The sequence below is a fragment of the Gymnoscopelus braueri genome (assembly GCF_963280865.1).
Source record: "Gymnoscopelus braueri genome assembly, chromosome: 9".
NCBI classification, from domain to species: Eukaryota; Metazoa; Chordata; class Actinopteri; order Myctophiformes; family Myctophidae; genus Gymnoscopelus; species Gymnoscopelus braueri.
Window position 1 is genome coordinate 53,192,499 of NC_137610.1, and position 27,894 is coordinate 53,220,392.

Consider the following 27,894-nt stretch of genomic DNA (forward strand, 5'->3'; position numbering starts at 1 on the left):
TAAACCTAACCTTATTCCTAAACTTAACCTCAGTAAATCTATGCCTAAACCTAACCTTATTCCTAAACCTAACCTCAGTAAAACTATGTCTAAAACTAACCTTATTCCTAAACGTAACCTCAGTAAAACTATGCCTAAACCTAACCTTATTCCTAAACCTAACCTCAGTAAAACTATGCCTAAACCTAACCTTATTCCTAAACCTAACCTCAGTAAAACTATGCCTAAACCTAACCTTATTCCTAAACCTAACCTCAGTCAAACTATATAGTGTTGTGTCTTGGCTTCCAATGGCTTCTGTTCCTATAGTGTTTCTGAGTCCTGCCTCAGGTTTAGTTTGACCTGCTGCAGTATGTTTGACCTGCTGCAGTATGTTTGACCTGCTGCAGTATGTTTGACCTGCTGCAGTATGTTTGACCTGCTGCAGTGTGTTTGACCTGCTGCAGTATGTTTGACCTGCTGCAGTATGTTTGACCTGCTGCAGTGTGTTTGACCTGCTGCAGTATGTTTGACCTGCTGCAGTATGTTTGACCTGCTGCAGTATGTTTGACCTGCTGCAGTATGTTTGACCTGCTGCTGTATGTTTGACCTGCTGCAGTATGTTTGACCTGCTGCAGTATGTTTGACCTGCTGCAGTATGTTTGACCTGCTGCAGTGTGTTTGACCTGCTGCAGTATGTTTGACCTGCTGCAGTGTGTTTGACCTGCTGCAGTGTGTTTGACCTGCTGCAGTATGTTTGACCTGCTGCAGTGTGTTTGACCTACTGCAGTATGTTTGACCTGCTGCAGTGTGTTTGACCTACTGCAGTATGTTTGACCTGCTGCAGTATGTTTGACCTGCTGCAGTGTGTTTGACCTGCTGCAGTGTGTTTGACCTGCTGCAGTATGTTTGACCTGTTGCAGTATGTTTGACCTACTGCAGTATGTTTGACCTGCTGCAGTATGTTTGACCTGTTGCAGTATGTTTGACCTGCTGCAGTGTGTTTGACCTACTGCAGTATGTTTGACCTGCTGCAGTATGTTTGACCTGCTGCAGTATGTTTGACCTGCTGCAGTATGTTTGACCTGCTGCAGTGTGTTTGACCTGCTGCAGTATGTTTGACCTGTTGCAGTATGTTTGACCTACTGCAGTATGTTTGACCTGCTGCAGTGTGTTTGACCTGCTGCAGTGTGTTTGACCTGTTGCAGTATGTTTGACCTGCTGCAGTGTGTTTGACCTGCTGCAGTATGTTTGACCTGCTGCAGTGTGTTTGACCTGCTGCAGTATGTTTGACCTGCTGCAGTGTGTTTGACCTGCTGCAGTATGTTTGACCTGTTGCAGTATGTTTGACCTACTGCAGTATGTTTGACCTGCTGCAGTATGTTTGACCTGCTGCAGTGTGTTTGACCTGCTGCAGTATGTTTGACCTGCTGCAGTGTGTTTGACCTACTGCAGTATGTTTGACCTGCTGCAGTATGTTTGACCTGTTGCAGTATGTTTGACCTACTGCAGTATGTTTGACCTGCTGCAGTATGTTTGACCTGCTGCAGTATGTTTGACCTGCTGCAGTATGTTTGACCTGCTGCAGTATGTTTGACCTGCTGCAGTATGTTTGACCTGCTGCAGTATGTTTGACCTGCTGCAGTATGTTTGACCTGCTGCAGTATGTTTGACCTGCTGCAGTATGTTTGACCTGCTGCAGTATGTTTGACCTACTGCAGTATGTTTGACCTGCTGCAGTATGTTTGACCTGCTCCCTTAGACTTTGTTAACCCCTGAAATCAAACCTTTGATGTTGAACTTCTCGGCCTGGGTCATACTCTTCTCTCACACGTAAGTTAACGGTACTCTCTATGATGTGTTTTCTCAAATGGGGGTACCCACCACTCCTGGGTTACTCAGACATGTTTTATTTAATTTTTGTCTGATATTGGTTACGAACAATTTATCTCATGTTTGTAAAATCGTAAAATCTGGAAACCAACTAATGCATCTTTGAAAAACCTTTAAATGTCATATAGTTAGTCAACTTTCAGTACAATTAAATTGCCAACATGTTGGCCACCCGTCAACAAAAAAAAACTAGTTGCCAGGTAGCTTGCATAATGTTATGACCGGGCCTGAGTGAGTTTTGAATATTAGAGCCAAACTAAATAAATGAAATTAAATACAAATGAAGTGTTACTGTTATGAATTATATATTTTTAATTTACTGTATCAGTACTTTGTGCTAACTCATTTCCCAACACAGAGGTCAATTCTATACCCTAAATTTAAAAAAAACAATATATATATATATATATATATATATATATATATATATATATATATATATATATATATATATCTGCTGTCCAGCAGCAACCAGCTAACTCCAAAACGCTAATTTTTCAGGAAATGAAGAAAACCTTATATTGTTTAAAACAAAGCAATACTGCCTCATCAAAGTTGGTATAGTGACTTCATATATTGTCAGATACTTGCATGTGTCATTATATTATCACCAAATCCAGCGCAAGTGGAGTTAGGAGTTTTGTCCAAACAGAAATCCATCTCAAGTGGAGTTAGGAGTCCGATCAGCAGACAATAGCTCCAATCGCTGCTGAGTGAGAGGTTTCAAATGGGGCTAAACTCCTAAAAGCTGACAATGAATCTCCAAGCTCACAATGCATCACAACGTGTGAATTAATGCCCTGATGCTTCATGACACTTATTATATAGGCCTACAATAATAAACAGGACTTTAAATATTACAATAACTTTTGCAAAGAGGGGTTCACAGAGTTGGAGTTTCAGTAGAACTAGCGCGACAGAAATGCTACATGAACTAGTTTCTTATCACATTGATGAAAACACTTCATAGATTTTAGAAATATAATTACTTGTTTTCGTAACATTAGCGTCAGTGCTAAGCTTGATAAACGGGTACACTGCAGTGCATAGTTTTAACAGACTACGGGGGAAAAAACCCTCGTTAGTGTGTTTATCTGCTGCGCCACACCAGCTCTCCTCTCTGTGCGCGCTCACTGCGCTGTGGCACAACACCACGGCAGCAGTTTTGTTTTGGTTTGACGGACAGTTTGAGGATCCAATGGAGTTGGGAGGTTTTGTCAGAAGCGCTTTTTAATACTTTTCATTGGTTATTTATTTCTAATTTTGTACACGGACGTAAAGGGTGTTCAATAGCGTTGATGTATATATACTGTATATATCAGCTATACTTGGTATTTTTTTAGATGTGTGAATGTAAGAAATGGTGCATAACCTTTTATTTGGCATTAATAAATAGAAATAAGCATGTGCAGAGTGATAAGAGTAATAATAACGGGTGTTATAGATAGAGGATATTTTTGCACAGACATGAATACAAGATGTACCTTGAGATTTGAACTTGTTATTTGGTGTGTACTGGCCTTGGCACAAAGAGCATGCATGCGTGTCTGTGTGCAGGTGTCTGAGTACATGCACGTATGTTTCTGTACATGTGTGTGTGTGTGTGTGTGTGTGTGTGTGTGTGTGTGTGTGTGTGTGTGTGTGTGTGTGTGTGTGTGTGTGTGTGTGTGTGTGTGTGTGTGTGTGTGTGTCTGTGTGCATGCATGTGTCATATTGACTTATTTAACTCACTAAGTGCATTTTCAAGAAGAAGCTCTAGTCTAGAAGCAGAAACCCTCTCACGTCGTTCAACTCAGAATCCATTTATTGCATAATTACATCATAAACATCAACAACAAGTTGCTTCTGTACAAATAAACACCTGGAGTGGATCTCAGGGATGCTGGACTCGGACTGACCTCCAACCACACCTCTCTGCTTTCACCCAGTGGTTCTCAAAGTGGGGACCAGGAACCCACAGGTTTCCAAAAGGACCCTTACAGGTCTGTAACTCTGAGAGTCTGTAACTCTGATACACATGGAACCAAATGGACCCTTACGGGACCATTTTGGTTCCATTTGTACACTCTCGGTCCATTTGGAACTCCATGACTCTGAGAGTGTACAAATGGAACCGAATGGACCCTTACGGGACCTTAATTTGGTTTCATTTGTAGGCCTATACTTGAAATTAAAAAGTTTGAGAACCACTGATTTAACCACTTTTAACCTTGTGTCACTAAATTGGACACGTCATTATAGGCAAAAAAAATATTTTGTCTTTTATTGCCCCCTAAGAAAATCCTAACAATTTCAGCATTTGCAAAAATGTTTAGTAAAATATCCATTTGACACGGCCTTATGACGTAGCCTAGACCAGGCTAAAGTGGCTAACAGAGCCTTATGACGTAGTCTAGACCAGGCTAAAGTGGCTAACAGAGCCTTATGACGTAGTCTAGACCAGGCTAAAGTGGCTAACAGAGCCTTATGACTTAGTCTAGACCAGGCTAAAGTGGCTAACAGAGACAGCTTTGTCCCAGTGTCACATACCAGCCCTCTCCAACATTGTAAGTGCAATAACTTATTGCAATGGCACAACATTATATAAAGTCACAATCTGGGGTTAAACAATACACGAGTAGTAGTATACAAAAAGCTGCTTGAAGCCATGGGAGAAATTAGAAAGCAAATCGAGAGCAACTCCTCTGACGAACAAAGAACATTATTTTACATTTCTTGCCAATATTACCATAATACTTAAAAAACAAAAACACATACACCCACATATAGTACATTTCAAAGGTATTGGTTTAGCTCTGGGAGTCCATTATTCAACAAATAACAAGCAAAAAAAACACAAATGTACAAGCATTAAGAGCAGTTATCATCACACCGCTCACATTCACACAATGTGATGTCATCAATAAGCATGGACGTCCATGACTTTATATTTCAGTAGTATATCAACATGGAGAGCTGCAGAGAGGAATGGACCAGCAGGGAGCAGTAAGAAAAACACACTTTTTTACCAGCAAGTCTGCATGTCATACGTCATGTTAGCATGATGAATTAATGATGAACTCAGACAGGTTATCTATACGGCGGTGGTTCTCAACCTTTACAGGCTGCGGCCCACCCCCATAATAATCCTATTTGAACTGGGGACCCCCCCCCCCCAAAAAAAATTGTTATATTTGAACTGGGGACACCCCACCCTGACAGGAACTTGGAATTGTAGGAGTTGAGGCATTGCATTGTGTTTGACTCGGTTCCCACGGATAAATATTGTGATAATAGATGATCGCAAGCTCTCAGCGCTTTGCATTGCGAGGCGTTGAGAGCTTGTAGTCGTAGATCGGCTATTTTCAAAACGTTTGCCTCTTTCTTAAGTAATATTTGATAATTTGGCTAATGTTTGATCAGTTTTTATAGTATAGTTTGTTGATCACTTTTGATGCAGTAATGGTCTTTTTTTCTTGTCTTTCTTTCTTTTTTGAGGTATTAAAAATGGTCTTAAAAGTCCTTAAATTGTCACTTCACTGTCATCTGTATGGGGACCCCCCAGAATCAGGTGGGGACCCCCCTGGGGGTCAAGACCCACATGCAGGTTGAGAACCAGTGATCTACTGTACTGTCAAACTCTTCATTCTAGAATGGCATTACTTGCTTGTACAGACTGTTTCTGATCAGTGACAGTGACCATCATGTACCATACTGTAGCAGTAAGCTTTGATTGTTCTACCATCTACGTGTATGAGTACAACCATGTTTTTGGCACCTTGGATTTCAGCCTTAAACATTTACCCTTAACAGTCCATTTTCACCCTAACATAAAACTAACACTGAGGGTTTTACTGTGTTCAGTTGACCTCATTGTGTTTTATTATCTTTGGATATTTTCTTTATTTTGCATTTGCAGCGTTGCCGCGGCATTCTTGATTTTTTCGTCCCTGTATCCAATGTTTTCCAAAATACATTTCCATTTTCAGCCAGGCCGATTTTCTTGTTCCTGTTAACGGAATTACGGCTCAACTTTAGAAGTCTCTCCATCTCATCTCTGATTAGCATTCAGAGTAGACTTTGTGAGAGGAGGAGCTTGACTGAAGGAACAGTTTTGTCAAAGTGATCATCGCATCGCCGAGCTCCGATAATCATCAAAGCCACGAGGCATCGGTTTGGTTGGACCGACGTAGATTATTCCCTGTGGTTGGAATCAGTGCTTTTCCACTCTGTGTCTAAAGGTCTCCAACAGGAACAGGTCTGTTGTCAATGACACAACTTGGCTTCTGTTGGGAATTAATAAGGTTTTTTTTTCTCCAACCCTGGAGGCTACAGTAAGGCTCTCTGATCCTCCCCAAGATGTCAGCATTATTAAGTACAATGTGAGGACCTCACGCAGACCTGCTGTGTCGTCATGATCGCAGCTCGGCCGGGACAATCAGACTCTCCTGCCTTCATCCACACAATGGAAAGTGTGTGTGTGTGTGTGTGTGGGGGGGGGGGGGGGGGGGGGATCACGCTATTTTAGTTATTCGTCATACGAGAAGTATAGCCTATAGAGCTCAAGTTTATTTAAAAACACAAGTGTGTGTGTGTGTGTGTGCGTGCATGTGTGTTTGTGCGTGTTTGCGTGCACGTGTGTGTGGGGGGGTCTCAGCTTGTGTCAGATGTAATGGGGGGAGGGGGGGGGGGGTCTCCAAGGAAACAAAGGTTGGGATCTGCTTGGTGTAGAAGGAAAAAAAGCGGTCCAGGTACAGAGCATAACTCAAGTCCAGTTTAAGTGTAGAGGGTTCAAGTCAGGGGTCTTCAACATTTTCAGGCCAAGGACCCCCTAGCTGAGAGAGAGCTGAAGCAGGGACCCCCTCTATTGTATAAAATTGTGTTTCAGATAAAAACATTTTTTTTTTTTTACTTCTGCTCTTTTTTCCCTCTACACCTATACCTCTTTGCCAAAAATAGCCGATCTACAAGCTCACAACACCTCGCAGTGCGAGGCGTTGTGAGCTTGTAGATCTGCTATGTTTGGCTAAAGTTCTCCTCAGAAAAGGGATGCTATAGGGTTCAAGTGGTTAATGTAAAAACAAAAAAAATCACATCACACAAAGATTTAGCGGCCCCCCTGTAGTGACTCTGAGGACCCCCTAGGGGTCCCGGACCCCCTGTTGAAGACCCCTGGTTTAAGTGGTTAACAAAGCCCATGGCTCTGGCCTCCGCGCCTGCAGCTTGACTCTGGTGACAAGTCTGTTCCAGAGGGTGCAACAGTCAGAGACCCGCCCCCCACCCACCCTGCAATCACTGAACACACTCAGTGCATTACTGCAGAGTCCAGCCGTAATGTCATCTCATTACCTAAACATTCCTAAATGCTGCCCGGGTCCCATTAAGGGCCACTGATTTGGCCACGCATGGTGGAGGATTGGCCTCAGAGCATGTCGCTACGTGTCATATAGCTTTTAGATCTGTTATTTTTTGAAAAAAATTGAAACTTCTTGGGGAAAAAAAACAATTATTTATACAATTCTTAACACATTGAATGCCAAAAACGGTCCGGACCGTTTTTGAGGGTCCAAACGAGAAGTGCCGAAAACGGTCCGGACCGTTTTTGACCCAATTCTATTTTTATACATGTGGGCCACGTGGGGCGCTAAAACGAAACTTTGACATCACCCAAGCAGTTTCTGAGAAGAAGAGGCTGGATGTGGCTCCATGTCAAAAATCCTTCCGGTCGGCGTTTTCAATGTTATCTCCTTGATTAAAAGCTTAATATCTCCATTTCTTTTTAATGTGGTGGAAACGAGCCGTTTTCGATCGGCGATCACGCTGCAATGGAGGGTCGCGTTGGAAATATTATTGTTCCAGGCGTTAGTCGGGACCCTCCGCCGTCTCGCACGCACGCTTTGTTTACATGCACTTCCGCGTCAGGGCTTCTCACAGCACGAAATGTATAACGCAAGTGGATGGAAGAAATGCTGGCACTCAACGTATAATATTTTAATAAACCTCTGGCACCCAATGTGTTAAGGGGGTCCCTGGCACAAAATATTTCCAGATGGGAAACAACAGTGGCCAACTACAAGTCAATGTTGGGGGTCCTTGACATGAAAATGTTTAAGAGCGACAGACCACCGCATTAGAGCGCTGTGTTGGGGTCGTTGAGGCGTTATGGGGCTGTCACTTCCGAGACGGTACAAATGGTTCTATTTGTACCGTCTCAAAGTAAAAATAACAGTGCAAACTGGGGTCCTAGAGAAATAAAACTAGAAAAAAAACAGCGTATCAAATGGGGGTCCATGGACTAATGCATATCTAACTGGGGGGTCTTTGAAATGAAAACGGTTGAGAATCACTGCTTTAGAGTTTGCATTATCAAGGAGTGGACGACAGCGCTGCATGACGCTAATTCAGTGTGTCTACGGCTGTCGGCCGCTGATCAAGGCCAGTGCCTGATGGGTAGTCGGGGTTGACCCAGCAGCGCTGCCGTTGTTGAAGACGAGAGGCGTTTCCTGTAACCCTAGCAGGAAAACCTGTGGAGGCTGGGCCCACGAGGGAGGAAATGACACGTTCATTTGCAATTACTGCCAATCCAACGCCCCGTCCCGTCCCGTCCCTGACTAAACTGACATGTACCATGTCTGTCCTGTCTCTCTGCTATAGAGCCTCTGTTCGGCCCCCCTGTCCAGACCTTCTTACTTTCTGAACAGGCCTGGAAATAGCGACAGAGCTGCCCCGACCGCAGACCAGAGCAAAAGTGATGTTTACATCATTTTGTCGTTTTTGTGCCGAGTTGGACGCTGGGCAGCGGATGGAGCATTCTGTGTCAACCTGCCTCCTGAATTAAAACCCCCCAATGTTTACTTTTAACAAAAAAATAAGTTTATCCTGCTTGTCAGATAAATATTTCTTCTTCTTTTTTTTTATGAAACATTCCTGGTTTCAACTGATCAATGTTGACAGATGCCCAGGAAAACATATTGATCTGTCATTTCGTTTTTGGGAAAACTTCAGGGGGAAAATGCAAGAGAAAATATAGAAAGGGGGAATTCTGGTTTTAATCTTAAAAAATGCGGTACGATGCTGGCGGGTGGTGTAGCCTGGCATGAGAAGTGAAGTTTCAAGACATTATTACTATTATTACTGCTGGTGACCATACATGTTAAGCTGGACGAGTTTGTCTCATCCACGGTGGAATCGGGGGATGACGGACATTATCTCCATCTGTGGAACATCTCTGTCGCCCCCTCAGTGTCTGCTCAGCGTCACAGTCAGGGCGGTGGTCCTCTGCCTCGCTGTAATGACCTTCTTGTCGTCGCTATACAGTCTCTCCTGGTCCATTCCACCTTCGTTATCGTTAGTGCTGTCAGCCAAAAGTTCCCTCCCCCCCCGCTCCGTTTGGGCAAACGGCAGCTCCAGAGATGGGGGGGGGGGGTGTGGGGGAGGGTGGGGGGGCTACATTGGGAGGGAGGAGGGGGGACATGATGATGGGGGTCCCATAGTCTCTCAAGCCAGACAACTGTTCCACAATCTTCAAATGCTACGTAGAGTTTGTAACTACCTCCTAAAAGCTGTCATCTGTCAGTTCACTTAAACCATTCAATCCGGGGATGCATCTCTGTCATTTTAGATTTCTTTGGCTATTTTTTATTCAAAAATAGCAAATCTATAAGCTCACCGCGCTATGAGCTTGTAGATCTGCTATTTTTGAAAAGATCGTGAAACGTTGTGCAAATCTTTGAATATATATATCTCTTGAAGCAAACTTCTGGGGACCCCCCCCCAGAAACAAAGATTTGAGTTACAAATGTTCGCTTTAAAAAACATTTATATTCAAAGATTTCACCCTAAAACCCAGAAAAGGGCAGATCTACAAGCTCATATGAGCTTGTAGATCTGCTATTTTTGAACAGCCAAAGTATAAAAATAATGGTTAAAGTTAAAGTTTGCACAGACAGGGCTCGCATGACGAGAAGCATTTGAACATAGCGCGAGTCGAACGGGTCTGGTGTCTGGAGAGACTAAGGGTCCCATCATGTGGCCCAGGAGGAGATGGAGAGACTAAGGGTCCCATCATGTGGCCCAGGAGATGGAGAGACTAAGGGTCCCATCATGAGGCCCAGGAGATGGAGAGACTTAAGGGTCCCATCATGAGGCCCAGGAGATGGAGAGACTTAAGGGTCCCATCATGTGGCCCAGGAGATGGAGAGACTAAAGGGTCCCATCATGTGGCCCAGGAGATGGAGAGACTAAGGGTCCCATCATGTGGCCCAGGAGATGGCGGCGCTGTGCTCCTTGGCCTTCATGCGCAGCGCGGCGATGCTGGAGGACTTGCGGTCGGGGTCCACGTTGAGGTCGTACCCGTTGATGCCCCCCACCCCGCCCCCCCCCATGCCGGGGCCCCCGAACAGGCTGCCCATGTGCGCCTGCCCCATGTGACCCACGCCCCCGGGGCTGGGCACGCCCAGGAAGTCGGAGACCCCGCCGGGGCCGTGGGGGTGGTGGGGGGGCATGCAGGAGGCCACCGAGTCGCACGGGACCACGCAGCCCGGCACCGGAGACTGGCCGCTGCCGCCGATCCACGAAGGGTTCTGGATCTGAGGGAGAAGAAAGAGACAGGAAGACATCACAGCCTGTACCAGGATATCGTTGTTGTCGCGGCAGAAACCTCTGATCTCCATATTTAACTTTTTGTGTTTTTTTTTTTTGTATATTAACGCCCTACTTGATCACACTACAGCATACATGGGCAACTGGCGCCCCGGGGGCCACATGTTGCCCCCCCACCCTCACTTAATGCGGCCCACAGGTTAATATCAGAATAGTGATATATTATTGATTTCAGCTGTTTACCATTCCAAACATGCAAACATGACCCGCTTTAATTACTTCAGTCTATATTAGTAGCTTAATGACTAGTATTAAAATGCTACTGTCTTTTTTATGTCCAATGTATTTATATTTAAGTTGAGTTCATAAAGTTAACATAAGTTAAATTAAAAATTAAATTAAAAAAAAATACTTTTCAGGATTCCAATTCAAAATTAGCTCAAAACATGTCGCAGTTTTGAGCTTGTAGATCTGCTATTTTTGCTACTTTTTTTTTGCTACTTTTGCGTGACATAGAACTTCTCCTATCTCCTGTTTCTGTAGCGTGAGGCGGCTTGATGTACAAAATACATCCCCTGGACATGACACTAGTATTTACTGTATGTCACAGGGACTTGAACCCCAATCCAACCCTTGATGCCGAGCGCCAAGCAGGGAGGCATTGGGTCCCACAGTTATAGTCTTTGGTATGACCCGGCCGGGAGATCGAACCCCAACCTCCCAATCTCAGGGCGAACACTCTTAAACACAATGCCACTGAGCTGGTATACCGTCATAGCCTCAGTTAATCTCCAAAAATACCTAAATGTATACGTTAAGGCATTCACTTATTTCATCCTTTCACCACAACAATAGAAACATTATACCTTTTCAGCATCCTCATCAACTGGCAAACATTCATACAGAATACATTCTCCCTTAATGAAGTAATCGAGACGTCATACCAAATACAAAAGTGTATTTCTTCTATTGAGTTATAATCATTATAATCAATATGACAGTAGTTTTCTCTACTATGGTTTGACTGTAGGTGGTTGCTTGGATTTCCAGTTAATCATAATATATGTTTTTGCTGCTGTCATTATTAACACATTGCGTGCCAATCGTGTAGTTCTACGCGAACCTAAATAATTGCGCAGCGTGCCAGTCACGTAGTTCTACGCGAAGTGGTCTCTTTTTTTTGTTTTTTTCTCGCAGTGACACATTTCATTGTAGCACACCCGGATATGGAAATATCCGTATCCGGAGATTTTCGTTCCCATCCGCCGTCGCTCTAAAGCTTCCCCTAATCCGCCATTATCTCGGAGTTTTTTTTCTCCTCGCTGAACGCTGTTTAACAGAAACCGCGACTACTGCAAAATGGAATGTCGCCGATTGAAACGGTCTTCTCTGGGCCACTCACACAGCTACCCTGTGTGTCTACAAACAGTTTAACGCGCCGTTCTTAAGGTATTTAGCGAGGTCTGTGGCGACGTGAAAAAAACTAAAAAACAACAATACATCGCTGGCACTGGTGAGTACATTATGATATTAAACTCTGGCGTGGAATGTGTTAATAGTATCAATTTATTTTCATCATTAGTGAATTCCTTGGGCATTTCTACATCTCCCCATATGCTTAGATCTGGTTTGTGTTGCCGGGCAGTATAGAGTACAGTACAGTACAGTACGTACCTGTGCATAGTTCTCAGGTCTGGTGAGGAGGGGCAGTTCGTAGGCCGTAGAGAAGTGCGTTCGGACCTGTTGCATCTGTCCAAAACGCTCCCGCTTCCTCCATTTGGCCCGCCGGTTCTGGAACCACACCTGCATAGAACAGAATTCCATCAAAATCAGTTAAACCACAATCTGTTAACCCATTAAGACCTGGAACGCATCTGTGTCACTTTTTCATTTGAGCTAAAAAGCATTATTTTACACTTTAGGCTATTTTTTTTAAATCGTGAAAATGTGTGCAAATAGATAGATCTGCTATTTTTAGCACTTTCACTTTTGGTACTTTAAGTATATTTTGATGCCGACTTTTACTCAAGTAACATTTTGAACGCTGGCCTTTTGCTTGTAACAGAGTATTTCTACATTGCAGCATTGCTCCTTTTACTCAAGTAGAAAATGTGGGTACTTTTTCCACCACTGCTCCCTGGTATAACATATTTTCAGATGGGGGTCTGGGGGGCCAAATACATGTACATTTGGGGGGGTATAGCTTAACAAGAAGGAGCTTGAGAACAGAGCAGCAGCCAGCCGGTCAGTCAGTCAGTCAGTCAGTCAGTCAGCAGCAGCCAGCTCCAGTGGGTCAGTCAGCAGGACGAGGTCTAAGGAACGGCACCATAGAGACCGTCAGCAGACAGTGGAAGCTATAAATCCCGCCGCACATGAAAGTCCAGCTCCAGGTTTTAAGAGTTGACATGCCTTTAATGTGCCGTCCACACGGGGCTATTGATGTGCGGACGCCCCGGGTCTCCCCGGGTGCTGCCTGCCTGCTCGCGTTGGTTCAGCTCCTCCCTTTGATCAGTGGTGTAAAGTAACTAAGTACATTTACTCAAGTACTTATACAATTTTGAGGATTTTTCTTTTTTTTACTTTAGTGGAGTATTTCCAATTTTCTATCATTTTACTTCTACTCAACTACATCTTCAAAAGACAATATTGTACTTTTTACTCAGCTACAATTATTTGAAAACTTTAGTTATTTAGTTACTTTGTAGATTTTGATTATTATTACGAAACCACTTCAGACCTACTGTACTGTACGTACTTTGGCAAATTGAAAATAGCCGATCTACAAGCTCACGACGTGTCGCTTTGCGATGTTTTGTGAGCTTGTAGATCGGATATTTTCAAAGGATTTTTTTAATACATTTTAAAACGTGTGAAATGGGGACCTTCTGCATAATGTGTACTTTTACTTTTGGTAAGTGCTTTTTGAATACCGAGCTTGTACTTGTAACAGACTATCGCTACAATATAGGGTATCGATACTTTTACTTAAGTACTTCTTCCATCACTCCCCTTTTGATACAGCCATGCATGCAGGCAGGCTGTCTGGTCTGCCTGCCTGCAGCCTGCCAGCGCCGACAGACCCACATCTGGAGGTCTGGAAGCCTCCATAAATCACACACTGTGGCCAGAGGTGTGCCGCTGCTCGCCCCCACATGTCAACACAGCACAATGCAATACCACGGGGAAGCCCTGCTCTGTGTACAGGCTGACTGGTACACACTATAACACACTATAACACATTATAGCACAATGCAATACCACGGGGAAGCCCTGCTCTGTGTACAGGCTGACTGGTACACACTATAACACACTATAACACACTATAGCACAATGCAATACCACGGGGAAGCCCTGCTCTGTGTACAGGCTGACTGGTACACACTATAACACACTATAACACAATGCAATACCACGGGGAAGCCCTGCTCTGTGTACAGGCTGACTGGTACACACTATAACACACTATAGCACAATGCAATACCACGGGGAAGCCCTGCTCTGTGTACAGGCTGACTGGTACACACTATAACACACTATAACACACTATAACACAATGCAATACCACGGGGAAGCCCTGCTCTGTGTACAGGCTGACTGGTACACACTATAACACACTATAACACACTATAACACACTATAACACAATGCAATACCACGGGGAAGCCCTGCTCTGTGTACAGGCTGACTGGTACACACTATAACACACTATAACACATTATAGCACAATGCAATACCACGGGGAAGCCCTGCTCTGTGTACAGGCTGACTGGTACACACTATAACACACTATAACACACTATAGCACAATGCAATACCACGGGGAAGCCCTGCTCTGTGTACAGGCTGACTGGTACACACTATAACACACTATAACACACTATAGCACAATGCAATACCACGGGGAAGCCCTGCTCCGTGTACAGGCTGACTGGTACACACTATAACACACTATAGCACAATGCAATACCACGGGGAAGCCCTGCTCTGTGTACAGGCTGACTGATACACACTATAACACACTATAACACATTATAGCACAATGCAACTGTGCGGCCCCCACCTTCACTTGATGCGGCCCGCAGGTTAATATTTGGAATACTGATATATTATTGATGTCAGCTGTTACGATTGTAAACATGACCCGCTTTAATTACTTCAGTCTGTATTAGTAGTTTAATGACTAGCATTAAAATTCTATTGTCTTTTTAATGTCCAATATATTTGTATTTAAGTTCAAAAAGTTTGACTAAAGCAGGGGTTTTCAACTGATTGTGAATCAGGGACCACCACCCTGACTAAGAATCATCCTGGGGACCACTGTTGTGTTGGGTGGGGATATGAAGATTAGTGCTTTGCTAACACTTGTCTATACATCCCACTGTTTCTCAACCAATGGTCCACGGACTACTAGTGGTCTATTCCTATCCCACGGTAACCCTTATTCTGTTCTCTTACTTTATCCAACCTTCCATTAAACTCATGTTAACTGATTTACTGATTTGTATGTTATGTATGAGTAAGCAGACCCATGTGATTATATGGGAGAATTTCTTAATAATTATTACTCAATCGGACCATCTGGTACACTTCCTTTTCTGTGGAATTTCTTGACCTCCGACTTCCCAGTAACTGACAACATTGACGCGTCATCATAGGTCACCATGTTGTTAATGCATTCGTCCGTGGAATAAAATAAAAAATCTTTCACTTTCCTTCATTACTAAATGCATGGTCAGGGACCACATGCAATACCTTCACCAGTGGTCCACGGACCACCTGTTGAAAACCCTTGGACTAAAGTATAACTAAATGCATTTGAAATGTTTTGTTACTTTTCAGGATTCCAATTGAAAAATAGCAAAAAAATTATAATCAGGATTTCAATTCAAAAATAACAAAAATAGCAGATCTACAAGCTCAAAACGTGTTGCGCTGCGACGCGTTTCGAGCTTGTAGATCGGCTATTTTTGCTACTTTCGTGTGACGGAATGGCGAAGTACGGCATTCATTTACGTAAAAAGTTTAAATACAGCTATAAGAGGTTTCTGTACAGTATATGCAACGTGTCCCTCTGGAGTGAGTGTGTAAATATAGTGGCCCTCTACATCATCAAAGTTGCCTGACTGGTACACACACTCACACACTATAACACAATGCCATAGGGCAGTGCTTCTCTAGCCTGGTATCCAGCCTGCTTTGCTACGTTCGGCGGACTTTTTTTTCTCTCTTCGCTTCTCAGTCTGGAAAGCCTCCTATCTCCAAGGGAGGCGGGACATGCCAAACGGCTTGAGTCGTGCCGTGGCTTCTGATTGGTCTGTGGTGCGGGGCGCGACAAAGCACCAGTGAGACGTCGTTCCAATGCGCAGCTCCTGCAGGCTCAGAGTGAAACATGTGAAACACGTCCCCCTATCATTCAGGAAGCTCACCCCACACAGCCAGCAGGTTTTTTGTACCACTGAATCTGACATGTCAAACAGTGTTTTTATCATAGGTTTTTGATCGAGTCTCGAACTAGCGATACATTTATCAACAACTGTGTGAAAAGCATGGAGGGTGGCGCTGGCTGGCGACGTAGGTTGCCTAACGCTACTCTCATTCGTTGGAACAACATCCAATCAGCAACGACGTTGACTACGTAACATAGTTCTAGTGTAGTTCTGCAAAACCTCCCAATGGGAGGCTTTCCAGACTGAGACTGAGAAGAGAGAAAAAAAAGTCCATCGAACGTAGCGAAGCAGGCTGGATACCAGGCTAGTGCTTCTCAGCTGTGTTGATTTTGTCGACTAAAACTTTGACGAAAAATGTTTCGTCAACAAATAAAAACTAGACTAAAACGTCAGGGAGGGACGAGTTCAGAAGAGATCCAGTAGAACTAAAAGACAGGTCGTTTTTATGTTTGGTTGCACTCGGGTGTTGCGCTCTGAAAAATAGCAGATCTACAAGCTCACAACGTGTTGCAGCACGGCGCGTTGTGAGCTTGTAGATCGGCTATTTTCAGCATGCAACCGAGTGTAAAGTCAGCCATTACGACGCCATCAAGGCACCGCCAACAGACATTTAAGTCGACTAAATCGACTGTAGATTTAGTCCACTATGATCTTATGATCTTCCGTCGCCCTCAAGACATTGTAGGATCTGTGCACCAGTTGGCCTCTAGTGGCTGTAATTGGGATGGTTGATCTTTCTATATCAGCCAGCTTTGGTACCACATCGGCTCTGATGCCTGACAGCAAGTCCATGTTTGATTCCCAGGCCGGGCAGAAAAAAGCAAGACACGCCCCCAAAACATAACAATGTACAAGCTGAGCTTGTAAAAGCTTTTTTTTTTTGGCAAAGAAATGTGGCATGGAGGGGAAAATTAGGGGGCGAGTACAGACCCCTGGGGGACCCCAGTCAACAAAGTCTATAGAGTTTATGTGGTTAAATATTCAGAGAGATGGCTAAAGATAATACACTGACTGTTATCAGACTCCTGGAAAGAATACATGGTTGTCTTCATGCTTAGAAACCTCGCCAACACGTTACACGCCTTGGGCTACATGTTACCAACAGTTACATCACAAGAGACACTATTTTCTGTTTTACTGCAAACCAACAAAATACTATAATCGTCATTTTTGTGAAATCGTGTGTGTGTGTGTGTGTGTGTGTGTGTGTGTGTGTGTGTGTGTGTGTGTGTGTGTGTGTGTGTGTGTGTGTGTGTGTGTGTGTGTGTGTGTGTGTGTGTGTGTGTGTGTGTGTGTGTGTGTGTGTGTGTGTGTGTGTGTGTGTGTGTTTTTTCAGTACGTTTACTTCTACTCCACTACATCTCAGAGGCAAATATTGTACTTTTACTCCACTACAATTATTTGACAACTTCAGTCACTAGTTACTTTTCAGATATAAATTATGATATTATGAAACATACATTAACCACTTTAGCCCTATTTTATACATATATATATATATTGCAAATAGCAGATCTACAAGGTTAGAGTACTTTTCCCACGGTAACCCTTATTCTGTTCTCTTACTTTATCCAACCTTCCATTAAACTCATGTTAACTGATTTACTGATTTGTATGTTATGTATGAGTAAGCAGACTATATGGGAGAATTTCTTAATAATTATTACTCAATCGGACCATCTGGTACACTTCCTTTTCTGTGGAATTTCTTGACCTCCGACTTCCCAGTAACTGAGAACATTGAGGCGTCATCATAGGTCACCATGTTGTTAATGCATTCGTCCGTGGAATAAAATAAAAAATCTTTCACTTTCCTTCATTACTAAATGCATGGTCAGGGACCACATGCAATACCTTCACCAGTGGTCCACGGACCACCTGTTGAAAACCCTTGGACTAAAGTATAACTAAATGCATTTGAAATGTTTTGTTACTTTTCAGGATTCCAATTGAAAAATAGCAAAAAAATTATAATCAGGATTTCAATTCAAAAATAACAAAAATAGCAGATCTACAAGCTCAAAACGTGTTGCGCTGCGACGCGTTTCGAGCTTGTAGATCGGCTATTTTTGCTACTTTCGTGTGACGGAATGGCGAAGTACGGCATTAATTTACGTAAAAAGTTTAAATATAGCGATAAGGGGTTTCTGTACAGCATATGCAACGTGTCCCTCTGGAGTGAGTGTGTAAATATAGTGGCCCTCTACATCATCAAAGTTGCCTGACTGGTACACACACTCACACACTATAACACAATGCCATAGGGCAGTGCTTCTCTAGCCTGGTATCCAGCCTGCTTTGCTACGTTCGGCGGACTTTTTTTTCTCTCTTCGCTTCTCAGTCTGGAAAGCCTCCTATCTCCAAGGGAGGCGGGACATGCCAAACGGCTTGAGTCGTGCCGTGGCTTCTGATTGGTCTGTGGTGCGGGGCGCGACAAAGCACCAGTGAGACGTCGTTCCAATGCGCAGCTCCTGCAGGCTCAGAGTGAAACATGTGAAACACGTCCCCCTATCATTCAGGAAGCTCACCCCACACAGCCAGCAGGTTTTTTGTACCACTGAATCTGACATGTCAAACAGTGTTTTTATCATAGGTTTTTGATCGAGTCTCGAACTAGCGATACATTTATCAACAACTGTGTGAAAAGCATGGAGGGTGGCGCTGGCTGGCGACGTAGGTTGCCTAACGCTACTCTCATTCGTTGGAACAACATCCAATCAGCAACGACGTTGACTACGTAACATAGTTCTAGTGTAGTTCTGCAAAACCTCCCAATGGGAGGCTTTCCAGACTGAGACTGAGAAGAGAGAAAAAAAAGTCCATCGAACGTAGCGAAGCAGGCTGGATACCAGGCTAGTGCTTCTCAGCTGTGTTGATTTTGTCGACTAAAACTTTGACGAAAAATGTTTCGTCAACAAATAAAAACTAGACTAAAACGTCAGGGAGGGACGAGTTCAGAAGAGATCCAGTAGAACTAAAAGACAGGTCGTTTTTATGTTTGGTTGCACTCGGGTGTTGCGCTCTGAAAAATAGCAGATCTACAAGCTCACAACGTGTTGCAGCACGGCGCGTTGTGAGCTTGTAGATCGGCTATTTTCAGCATGCAACCGAGTGTAAAGTCAGCCATTACGACGCCATCAAGGCACCGCCAACAGACATTTAAGTCGACTAAATCGACTGTAGATTTAGTCCACTATGATCTTATGATCTTCCGTCGCCCTCAAGACATTGTAGGATCTGTGCACCAGTTGGCCTCTAGTGGCTGTAATTGGGATGGTTGATCTTTCTATATCAGCCAGCTTTGGTACCACATCGGCTCTGATGCCTGACAGCAAGTCCATGTTTGATTCCCAGGCCGGGCAGAAAAAAGCAAGACACGCCCCCAAAACATAACAATGTACAAGCTGAGCTTGTAAAAGCTTTTTTTTTTTGGCAAAGAAATGTGGCATGGAGGGGAAAATTAGGGGGCGAGTACAGACCCCTGGGGGACCCCAGTCAACAAAGTCTATAGAGTTTATGTGGTTAAATATTCAGAGAGATGGCTAAAGATAATACACTGACTGTTATCAGACTCCTGGAAAGAATACATGGTTGTCTTCATGCTTAGAAACCTCGCCAACACGTTACACGCCTTGGGCTACATGTTACCAACAGTTACATCACAAGAGACACTATTTTCTGTTTTACTGCAAACCAACAAAATACTATAATCGTCATTTTTGTGAAATCGTGTGTGTGTGTGTGTGTGTGTGTGTGTGTGTGTGTGTGTGTGTGTGTGTGTGTGTGTGTGTGTGTGTGTGTGTGTGTGTGTGTGTGTGTGTGTGTGTGTGTGTGTGTGTGTGTGTGTGTGTGTGTGTGTGTGTGTGTGTGTGTGTGTGTGTGTGTTTTTTCAGTACGTTTACTTCTACTCCACTACATCTCAGAGGCAAATATTGTACTTTTACTCCACTACAATTATTTGACAACTTCAGTCACTAGTTACTTTTCAGATATAAATTATGATATTATGAAACATACATTAACCACTTTAGCCCTATTTTATACATATATATATATATTGCAAATAGCAGATCTACAAGGTTAGAGTACTTTTCCCACGGTAACCCTTATTCTGTTCTCTTACTTTATCCAACCTTCCATTAAACTCATGTTAACTGATTTACTGATTTGTATGTTATGTATGAGTAAGCAGACTATATGGGAGAATTTCTTAATAATTATTACTCAATCGGACCATCTGGTACACTTCCTTTTCTGTGGAATTTCTTGACCTCCGACTTCCCAGTAACTGAGAACATTGACGCGTCATCATAGGTCACCATGTTGTTAATGCATTCGTCCGTGGAATAAAATAAAAAATCTTTCACTTTCCTTCATTACTAAATGCATGGTCAGGGACCACATGCAATACCTTCACCAGTGGTCCACGGACCACCTGTTGAAAACCCTTGGACTAAAGTATAACTAAATGCATTTGAAATGTTTTGTTACTTTTCAGGATTCCAATTGAAAAATAGCAAAAAAATTATAATCAGGATTTCAATTCAAAAATAACAAAAATAGCAGATCTACAAGCTCAAAACGTGTTGCGCTGCGACGCGTTTCGAGCTTGTAGATCGGCTATTTTTGCTACTTTCGTGTGACGGAATGGCGAAGTACGGCATTCATTTACGTAAAAAGTTTAAATATAGCGATAAGGGGTTTCTGTACAGCATATGCAACGTGTCCCTCTGGAGTGAGTGTGTAAATATAGTGGCCCTCTACATCATCAAAGTTGCCTGACTGGTACACACACTCACACACTATAACACAATGCCATAGGGCAGTGCTTCTCTAGCCTGGTATCCAGCCTGCTTTGCTACGTTCGGCGGACTTTTTTTTCTCTCTTCGCTTCTCAGTCTGGAAAGCCTCCTATCTCCAAGGGAGGCGGGACATGCCAAACGGCTTGAGTCGTGCCGTGGCTTCTGATTGGTCTGTGGTGCGGGGCGCGACAAAGCACCAGTGAGACGTCGTTCCAATGCGCAGCTCCTGCAGGCTCAGAGTGAAACATGTGAAACACGTCCCCCTATCATTCAGGAAGCTCACCCCACACAGCCAGCAGGTTTTTTGTACCACTGAATCTGACATGTCAAACAGTGTTTTTATCATAGGTTTTTGATCGAGTCTCGAACTAGCGATACATTTATCAACAACTGTGTGAAAAGCATGGAGGGTGGCGCTGGCTGGCGACGTAGGTTGCCTAACGCTACTCTCATTCGTTGGAACAACATCCAATCAGCAACGACGTTGACTACGTAACATAGTTCTAGTGTAGTTCTGCAAAACCTCCCAATGGGAGGCTTTCCAGACTGAGACTGAGAAGAGAGAAAAAAAAGTCCATCGAACGTAGCGAAGCAGGCTGGATACCAGGCTAGTGCTTCTCAGCTGTGTTGATTTTGTCGACTAAAACTTTGACGAAAAATGTTTCGTCAACAAATAAAAACTAGACTAAAACGTCAGGGAGGGACGAGTTCAGAAGAGATCCAGTAGAACTAAAAGACAGGTCGTTTTTATGTTTGGTTGCACTCGGGTGTTGCGCTCTGAAAAATAGCAGATCTACAAGCTCACAACGTGTTGCAGCACGGCGCGTTGTGAGCTTGTAGATCGGCTATTTTCAGCATGCAACCGAGTGTAAAGTCAGCCATTACGACGCCATCAAGGCACCGCCAACAGACATTTAAGTCGACTAAATCGACTGTAGATTTAGTCCACTATGATCTTATGATCTTCCGTCGCCCTCAAGACATTGTAGGATCTGTGCACCAGTTGGCCTCTAGTGGCTGTAATTGGGATGGTTGATCTTTCTATATCAGCCAGCTTTGGTACCACATCGGCTCTGATGCCTGACAGCAAGTCCATGTTTGATTCCCAGGCCGGGCAGAAAAAAGCAAGACACGCCCCCAAAACATAACAATGTACAAGCTGAGCTTGTAAAAGCTTTTTTTTTTTGGCAAAGAAATGTGGCATGGAGGGGAAAATTAGGGGGCGAGTACAGACCCCTGGGGGACCCCAGTCAACAAAGTCTATAGAGTTTATGTGGTTAAATATTCAGAGAGATGGCTAAAGATAATACACTGACTGTTATCAGACTCCTGGAAAGAATACATGGTTGTCTTCATGCTTAGAAACCTCGCCAACACGTTACACGCCTTGGGCTACATGTTACCAACAGTTACATCACAAGAGACACTATTTTCTGTTTTACTGCAAACCAACAAAATACTATAATCGTCATTTTTGTGAAATCGTGTGTGTGTGTGTGTGTGTGTGTGTGTGTGTGTGTGTGTGTGTGTGTGTGTGTGTGTGTGTGTGTGTGTGTGTGTGTGTGTGTGTGTGTGTGTGTGTGTGTGTGTGTGTGTGTGTGTGTGTGTGTGTGTGTGTGTGTGTGTGTGTGTGTGTGTGTGTGTTTTTTCAGTACGTTTACTTCTACTCCACTACATCTCAGAGGCAAATATTGTACTTTTACTCCACTACAATTATTTGACAACTTCAGTCACTAGTTACTTTTCAGATATAAATTATGATATTATGAAACATACATTAACCACTTTAGCCCTATTTTATACATATATATATATATTGCAAATAGCAGATCTACAAGGTTAGAGTACTTTTTACACGCGTGTGTGTGTGCGTGTGCGTGTGCGTGTGCGTGTGTGTGTGTGTGTGTGTGTGTGTGTGTGTGTGTGTGTGTGTGTGTGTGTGTGTGTTGAAAAAGACGGTATAGGAAACAGCGTGGTTGCTGACAGAGCCAGTCCAGACCCGTTTACTCATTTCTTCTGGAAGAATGAGGAGTTCAGACCCGCCAGCTCATGACTAAAAACACAGGAGGAGCAGGAGGAGCGGTGCTGATAGCCATGTGGTTAAGGTTCTCATTAACCCTTTCATGTCAAAGAGAGGAGAAGAGATTGAGGAATGTGAGGAAAACACATTTTTACGCCTGTAAACCAATGATGTGACATTTTTCCTTTTCATTGTCTCCGAGAGAGTATGTTTACCCCCTGTCCATCTGTGTGTGTGTGTGTGTGTGTGTGTGTGTGTGTGTGTGTGTGTGTGTGTGTGTGTGTGTGTGTGTGTGTGTGTGTGTGTGTGTGTGTGTGTGTGTGTGTGTGTGTGTGTGTGTGTGTGTGTGTGTGTGTGTGTCCTGTCCTTCCGTTAGCAGCTAATCTCCGGCACCGTTGGCCCGGTCGCTGTGAAACTGTGCACACATACTCCCTGGATGCCAATTCAGAACCTCTGCCCCAAATCTTTCACATTGGCCTGTTATAGCGCCACCAGGAGGCCGATTTGTGCAAAACCTATTTTTTTACATTACTCCTACAGATTTTATACAAACGTCATGCAAATTGGTACACAGTATCTCTATAGTCATGTGATCAACACGGATCTGTCCGATTTCCCATATTCCATCCTCATTGGCTAAGGTTGGCTTCCAAAGTTTGCAGGATTGGTCCGTTTTGAACAAAATGCCTCAAATCATGAACACAGCTTGCTATTTCCATGAAATTTCACACGCACATTCCCACTAGGCCCAGGAAGAAATGCCACCATTTTCACATTGGCCTGTTAGACCAGCAGGTCTAATTTAGCAAAACACATTTTTGCTACAAAATGCCTCAAATCATGAATGCAGTGTCTGATTGCCGTGAAAGGCCTAAGAATAAATGGCACCCTTTTCACATTGGCCTATTATAGCGCCACCAGGAGGCCACAATAACCTACCTGAGCTGGCGGAGACCTGTGCTCCGAGGAGCACTTTTTCTAGTTAACATATCATTTATATGCTACGATACTCCATTGGTCTTTATAACTGATTACGGTATGGTACTGTAAACCTTGTTTTAAGTTGTCACGCATGATTATAAACATTTATAAGCACTGTTATGAATCCTTATAAGTGCATTGTAATGCATAATGAATGCGATTATAATGCATTATCTACGCAAACTTCATATAAAGTTAACCACTACCAATGTTTTTCCTCATTAGGAAGCTTTATAAGACACTTATTGCAAAAATCTACGTTAAGTAGTTATAAAAGACAGAGGCAGTGGTGTTAAAGTAACTGATTACATCTACTCAAGTACTCTACTTTAAGTACACTTTTGAGGTATCTTTACTTTAGTGGAGTATTTCCAATTGTCAGTACTTTTACTCCACTATACATCTCAGAGGCAAATATTGTACTTCTACTACACTACACATATTTGAAAACTTTAGTTACTAGTTACTTTTTAGATTTTTATCACTAAACATACATCAACCACTTAAGCTCTATAAAAAAAATAGAAAATAGCCGATCTACAACCTTTTCAAAAGATTTTTTATATTTTTATATTTATTATACATGATAACTTGTGAAACGAGACTTTCTGCAGAATGAGTACTTTTACTTTTGGTACATTTTGATGCCAATACTTTTGTACTTTTACTCTTACTTTTACTGTAATTTTGATTACCAGAACTTTCACTTGTTTTACATTGCGGTATTGATACTTTTACTTAAGTAAAACATTGAAGTACTTTTCCCACCACTGATCATCTGTATTTATTTATTGGTTGTCTGAAGGGGGGGGGGGGCGGGGGGGTCTTCAGGGGGGGGGGGGGGGTGGGGGCGGGGGTTTGGTGGTCCCCACAGGGGTTTGAACTGGGAATGAAGGATGCTTCTCAGTCTGTGGTTTTCACAGCCTCTGACATGTCATTTCCCCTCGTTCGACCTCAGCAAAACCTCCCTCCCTCCCTCTCTCTCTCTCTCTCTCTCTCTCTCTCTCTCTCTCTCTCTCTCTCTCTCTCTCTCTCTCTCTCTCTCTCTCTCTCTCTCTCTCTCTCTCTCTCTCTCTCTCTGCTTCACACAAAACACACACAGACCAGACGCACAACAACTCATGCACACACACACACACACACACACACACACACACACACACACACACACACACACTTTGCAGGGGAATTGTCGTCTTATTTTTATTTGGGCCACATATCGTCAATGGTGGAGACAGTATTCAAATTTCTTACTTAAGTAAAAGTATCAATACTGCAATATAGAAATACTCAGTCATTACAAGTAAAAGTCCGGAATAAAAAATGTACTTGCGTAAAAAGTACAAAAGTATTTGTATTAAAATGTACTTAAAGAACCAAAAGTAGAAAGTACTTTATGCAAAATGTCCCATTTGAAGTTTTCAAATGTATAAGATGTATAAAAAATCTTTTGCAGATCTACAAGCTCACAATGCGTCGCATCGCGAGCTTGTAGATCGGCTATTTTCAAATGGAAAAAATGTATATAGGGCTGAAATGTTTTGTAATAATAATCAAAATCTACAAAGTAACTAAAGTTTGAAATAATTGTAGTGGAGTTAAAAGTACAATATTTGCCTCTGAGATGTAGTGGAGTAGAAGTAAAAGTATTGGAAATTGAAAATACTCAAGTAGAGTACAAATACTCGAAATTGTACTTAAGTACAGTACTTAAGTAAATGTACTTAGTTACTTTCCAACACTGTATATCGTTGCCTCATATCTCCATATTCAAACTTTTTGTGCCCTACTTGATCAGACCACAGCGTCACATAAAAGCATCAAAAGTAGCGGATTTTGAGCTTGTAGTTTTTTTTTTTTTTCCAATTAGTTCCAAGTAAAAGTACATCAGAATTGTACTTAAGTACAGTACTTGAGTACATGTACTTAGTTACTTTACACCACTGGCGTGCAGCATGTTATTAATCCAGTGCTAAAAGCTCTCCATGCAGCCTGGAGGTCGGGAGTGAATTCTTATCAAATGAGATAAGTCCAGTTAAAACGGCCCCCAGAATGCACCACAAACCTGTCAGCATGTCTGACACGATCAAACCGCCTGGCTGGCTCCTTTTTACAACAGAAAAGCCCTTATATGGGCGTTTGTTCCAGAGACACTAGTATAGAGACAGGCTGGCGTTGTGGCGCGTTGCAGGGGGGAGAGACGGCCTGACGCGAAGACGTGTTCGGTGACACATTTTTGTAGTTAAGTAAAAGTATCAATACTGCAATGTAGAAATACTCTGTTACAAGTAAAAGTCTGGAATTCTAAATTTACTTGAGTAAAAAGTACAAAAGTATTGGTATCAAAATATACTTTAAGTACAAAAGTAAAAGTACTCGTTATGCAGAAGGTCCCATTTCACAAGTTTTCAAATTTATAAAAAGCTTTTGAAAATAGCAGATCTTTAAGCTCACAATGCGTCGCATGGCGACGCATTGTGAGCTTGTAGATCGGCTATTTTCAAATGGCCCGAAATGCATATAGGGCCGAAGTGGGTAATGTATGTTTTGTAATAATAATCAAAATCTACAAAGTAACTAGTAACTAAAGTTGTCAAATAATTGTAGTGGAGTAAAAGTACAATATTTGCCTCTGAGATGTAGTGGAGTAGAAGTAAAAGTACTGAAAACTGGAAATACTCCAGTAAAGTAAAAAATACCTCACAATTTGTACTTAAGTACAGTACTTGAGTAAATGTACTTGGTTACTTTACACCACTGCTCTTGGCATTCCCTCAGGTCAGCTGCGGAGCCGCCACACAGGACACACACCGCCCTCGCAGAGCCGTAAGCCGATAGCTCGCTTTGTGGGTTTGAACCCCAATGTCAAGGTGAAGGGTCGCCGACCTTTTGAATTATATCATATGTTTGGAGGGGCTTTGCAGCCTGTGTTATGTTCCCCGAGAGGATTTTAGGACCCTATTATTGTTTAAAAGTTTGTCAAGTTCTTCCTCTGGTTCCCTCTGGGTCAACGTGTGTGTCAGGAGGCACATCACAGCGTTCGTTCCCAAACGTAATCGCCGCCACGACAACGTTTAACCAGTTGAAAACCCACCTCTTCAGGAAACACTACCCTTCCTCTTCGCCTTGCCTACTTGTTGTTAACTAGTTGTAACGAACTCTTGTTTTATTGTTTTACTGTTTTATTGGATCTTGTTTAGTCGATACACTTATTTGTTTTAGCTCTTGCTCATTTGATTTTCCTATTTTGTCTCATCTGTTTAAGAAAGTAGATATATTGCACTTTTACCTTAGCGCTAGGTATACTCTTGGTTGCCTGTTTTTGCAGAAAATGCACTTAAGACTTCTGGTGATTAGTAGTTTCGTTCCCTACCTATGTTGAATGCACTTATTGTAAGTCGCTTTGGATAAAAGCGTCTGCTAAATGACTGTAATGTAATGTAAAGCATGTTAGCACGGTATAGTTATATATAGCTGGCAAGCCGCATTGATGTGCATCCGAATTCAGAATTAACAGGTGTGTTTTTTTTTTTGTCGGCCTGTGCAGGATTTAACACGGAAGTGCGTTCCCGATAACCAGCGGATCGGGAACGCACTTCCGTGTTAAATTTCTTGCACGGGCTGTCAAAATATCTGATTTAAACAGATGTTTCAAAGCAGGAATATCGTTTCACAATCCTGTGTTTCGAGCTTGTGGATCTGCTTACTTTTGATACTTTTGCGTGACGCTGTAGTGTGATCAAGTATAGGGCGCTAATTTACGAGAAAAAAAACACACGTAAAGTTAGAATATGGAGATAAGAGGTATCTGCCCTACAGCAACGATATGATGTTGGGAAAATAGGTCCAGAATAACCTTTATTATCCCCCGCCAAAAGTCCCCCCCGCCACCGACGCCCAACCCCATTCTGTATGATAGCGTTATGTGACTGAGTCCTGGAGCTCTAGCCATATGGGGAGGAGGGTCACAGACGGGGCTTTGGGACAGGCGGCAGTAAGTGGAGCTTGTTAAATGACAACACTTCATTCATTATATTCCTGCTTGTTCTCAGTGCTCACATTTCTTACTGCAGTAAAAGTATCAATTCTGCAAATACAGTTTACAGTTATTAGGCCAGGGGTCTTCAACGTTTTCAGGCCAAGGACCCCCTAGCTGAGAGAGAGACGAAGCAGGGACCCCCCTCTATATTGT

General features: G+C 43.0%; 1 protein-coding gene across 1 annotated transcript in view; it reads right to left on the reverse strand.

Moving 5' to 3' along the window:
- Window positions 1–10,103: 10,103 nt before the first annotated feature.
- The window catches only part of LOC308091617 (homeobox protein aristaless-like 4), a gene marked incomplete at both ends in the record, with an annotated part of 48,032 nt that continues 30,241 nt past the window's right edge, over window positions 10,104–27,894 (reverse strand). The window contains 2 exons of the mRNA XM_080437280.1: window positions 10,104–10,439; window positions 12,127–12,255. Of these exons, the coding sequence (XP_080293406.1) occupies window positions 10,104–10,439; window positions 12,127–12,255 (465 nt within the window). The remainder of the gene's footprint in view (window positions 10,440–12,126; window positions 12,256–27,894) is intronic.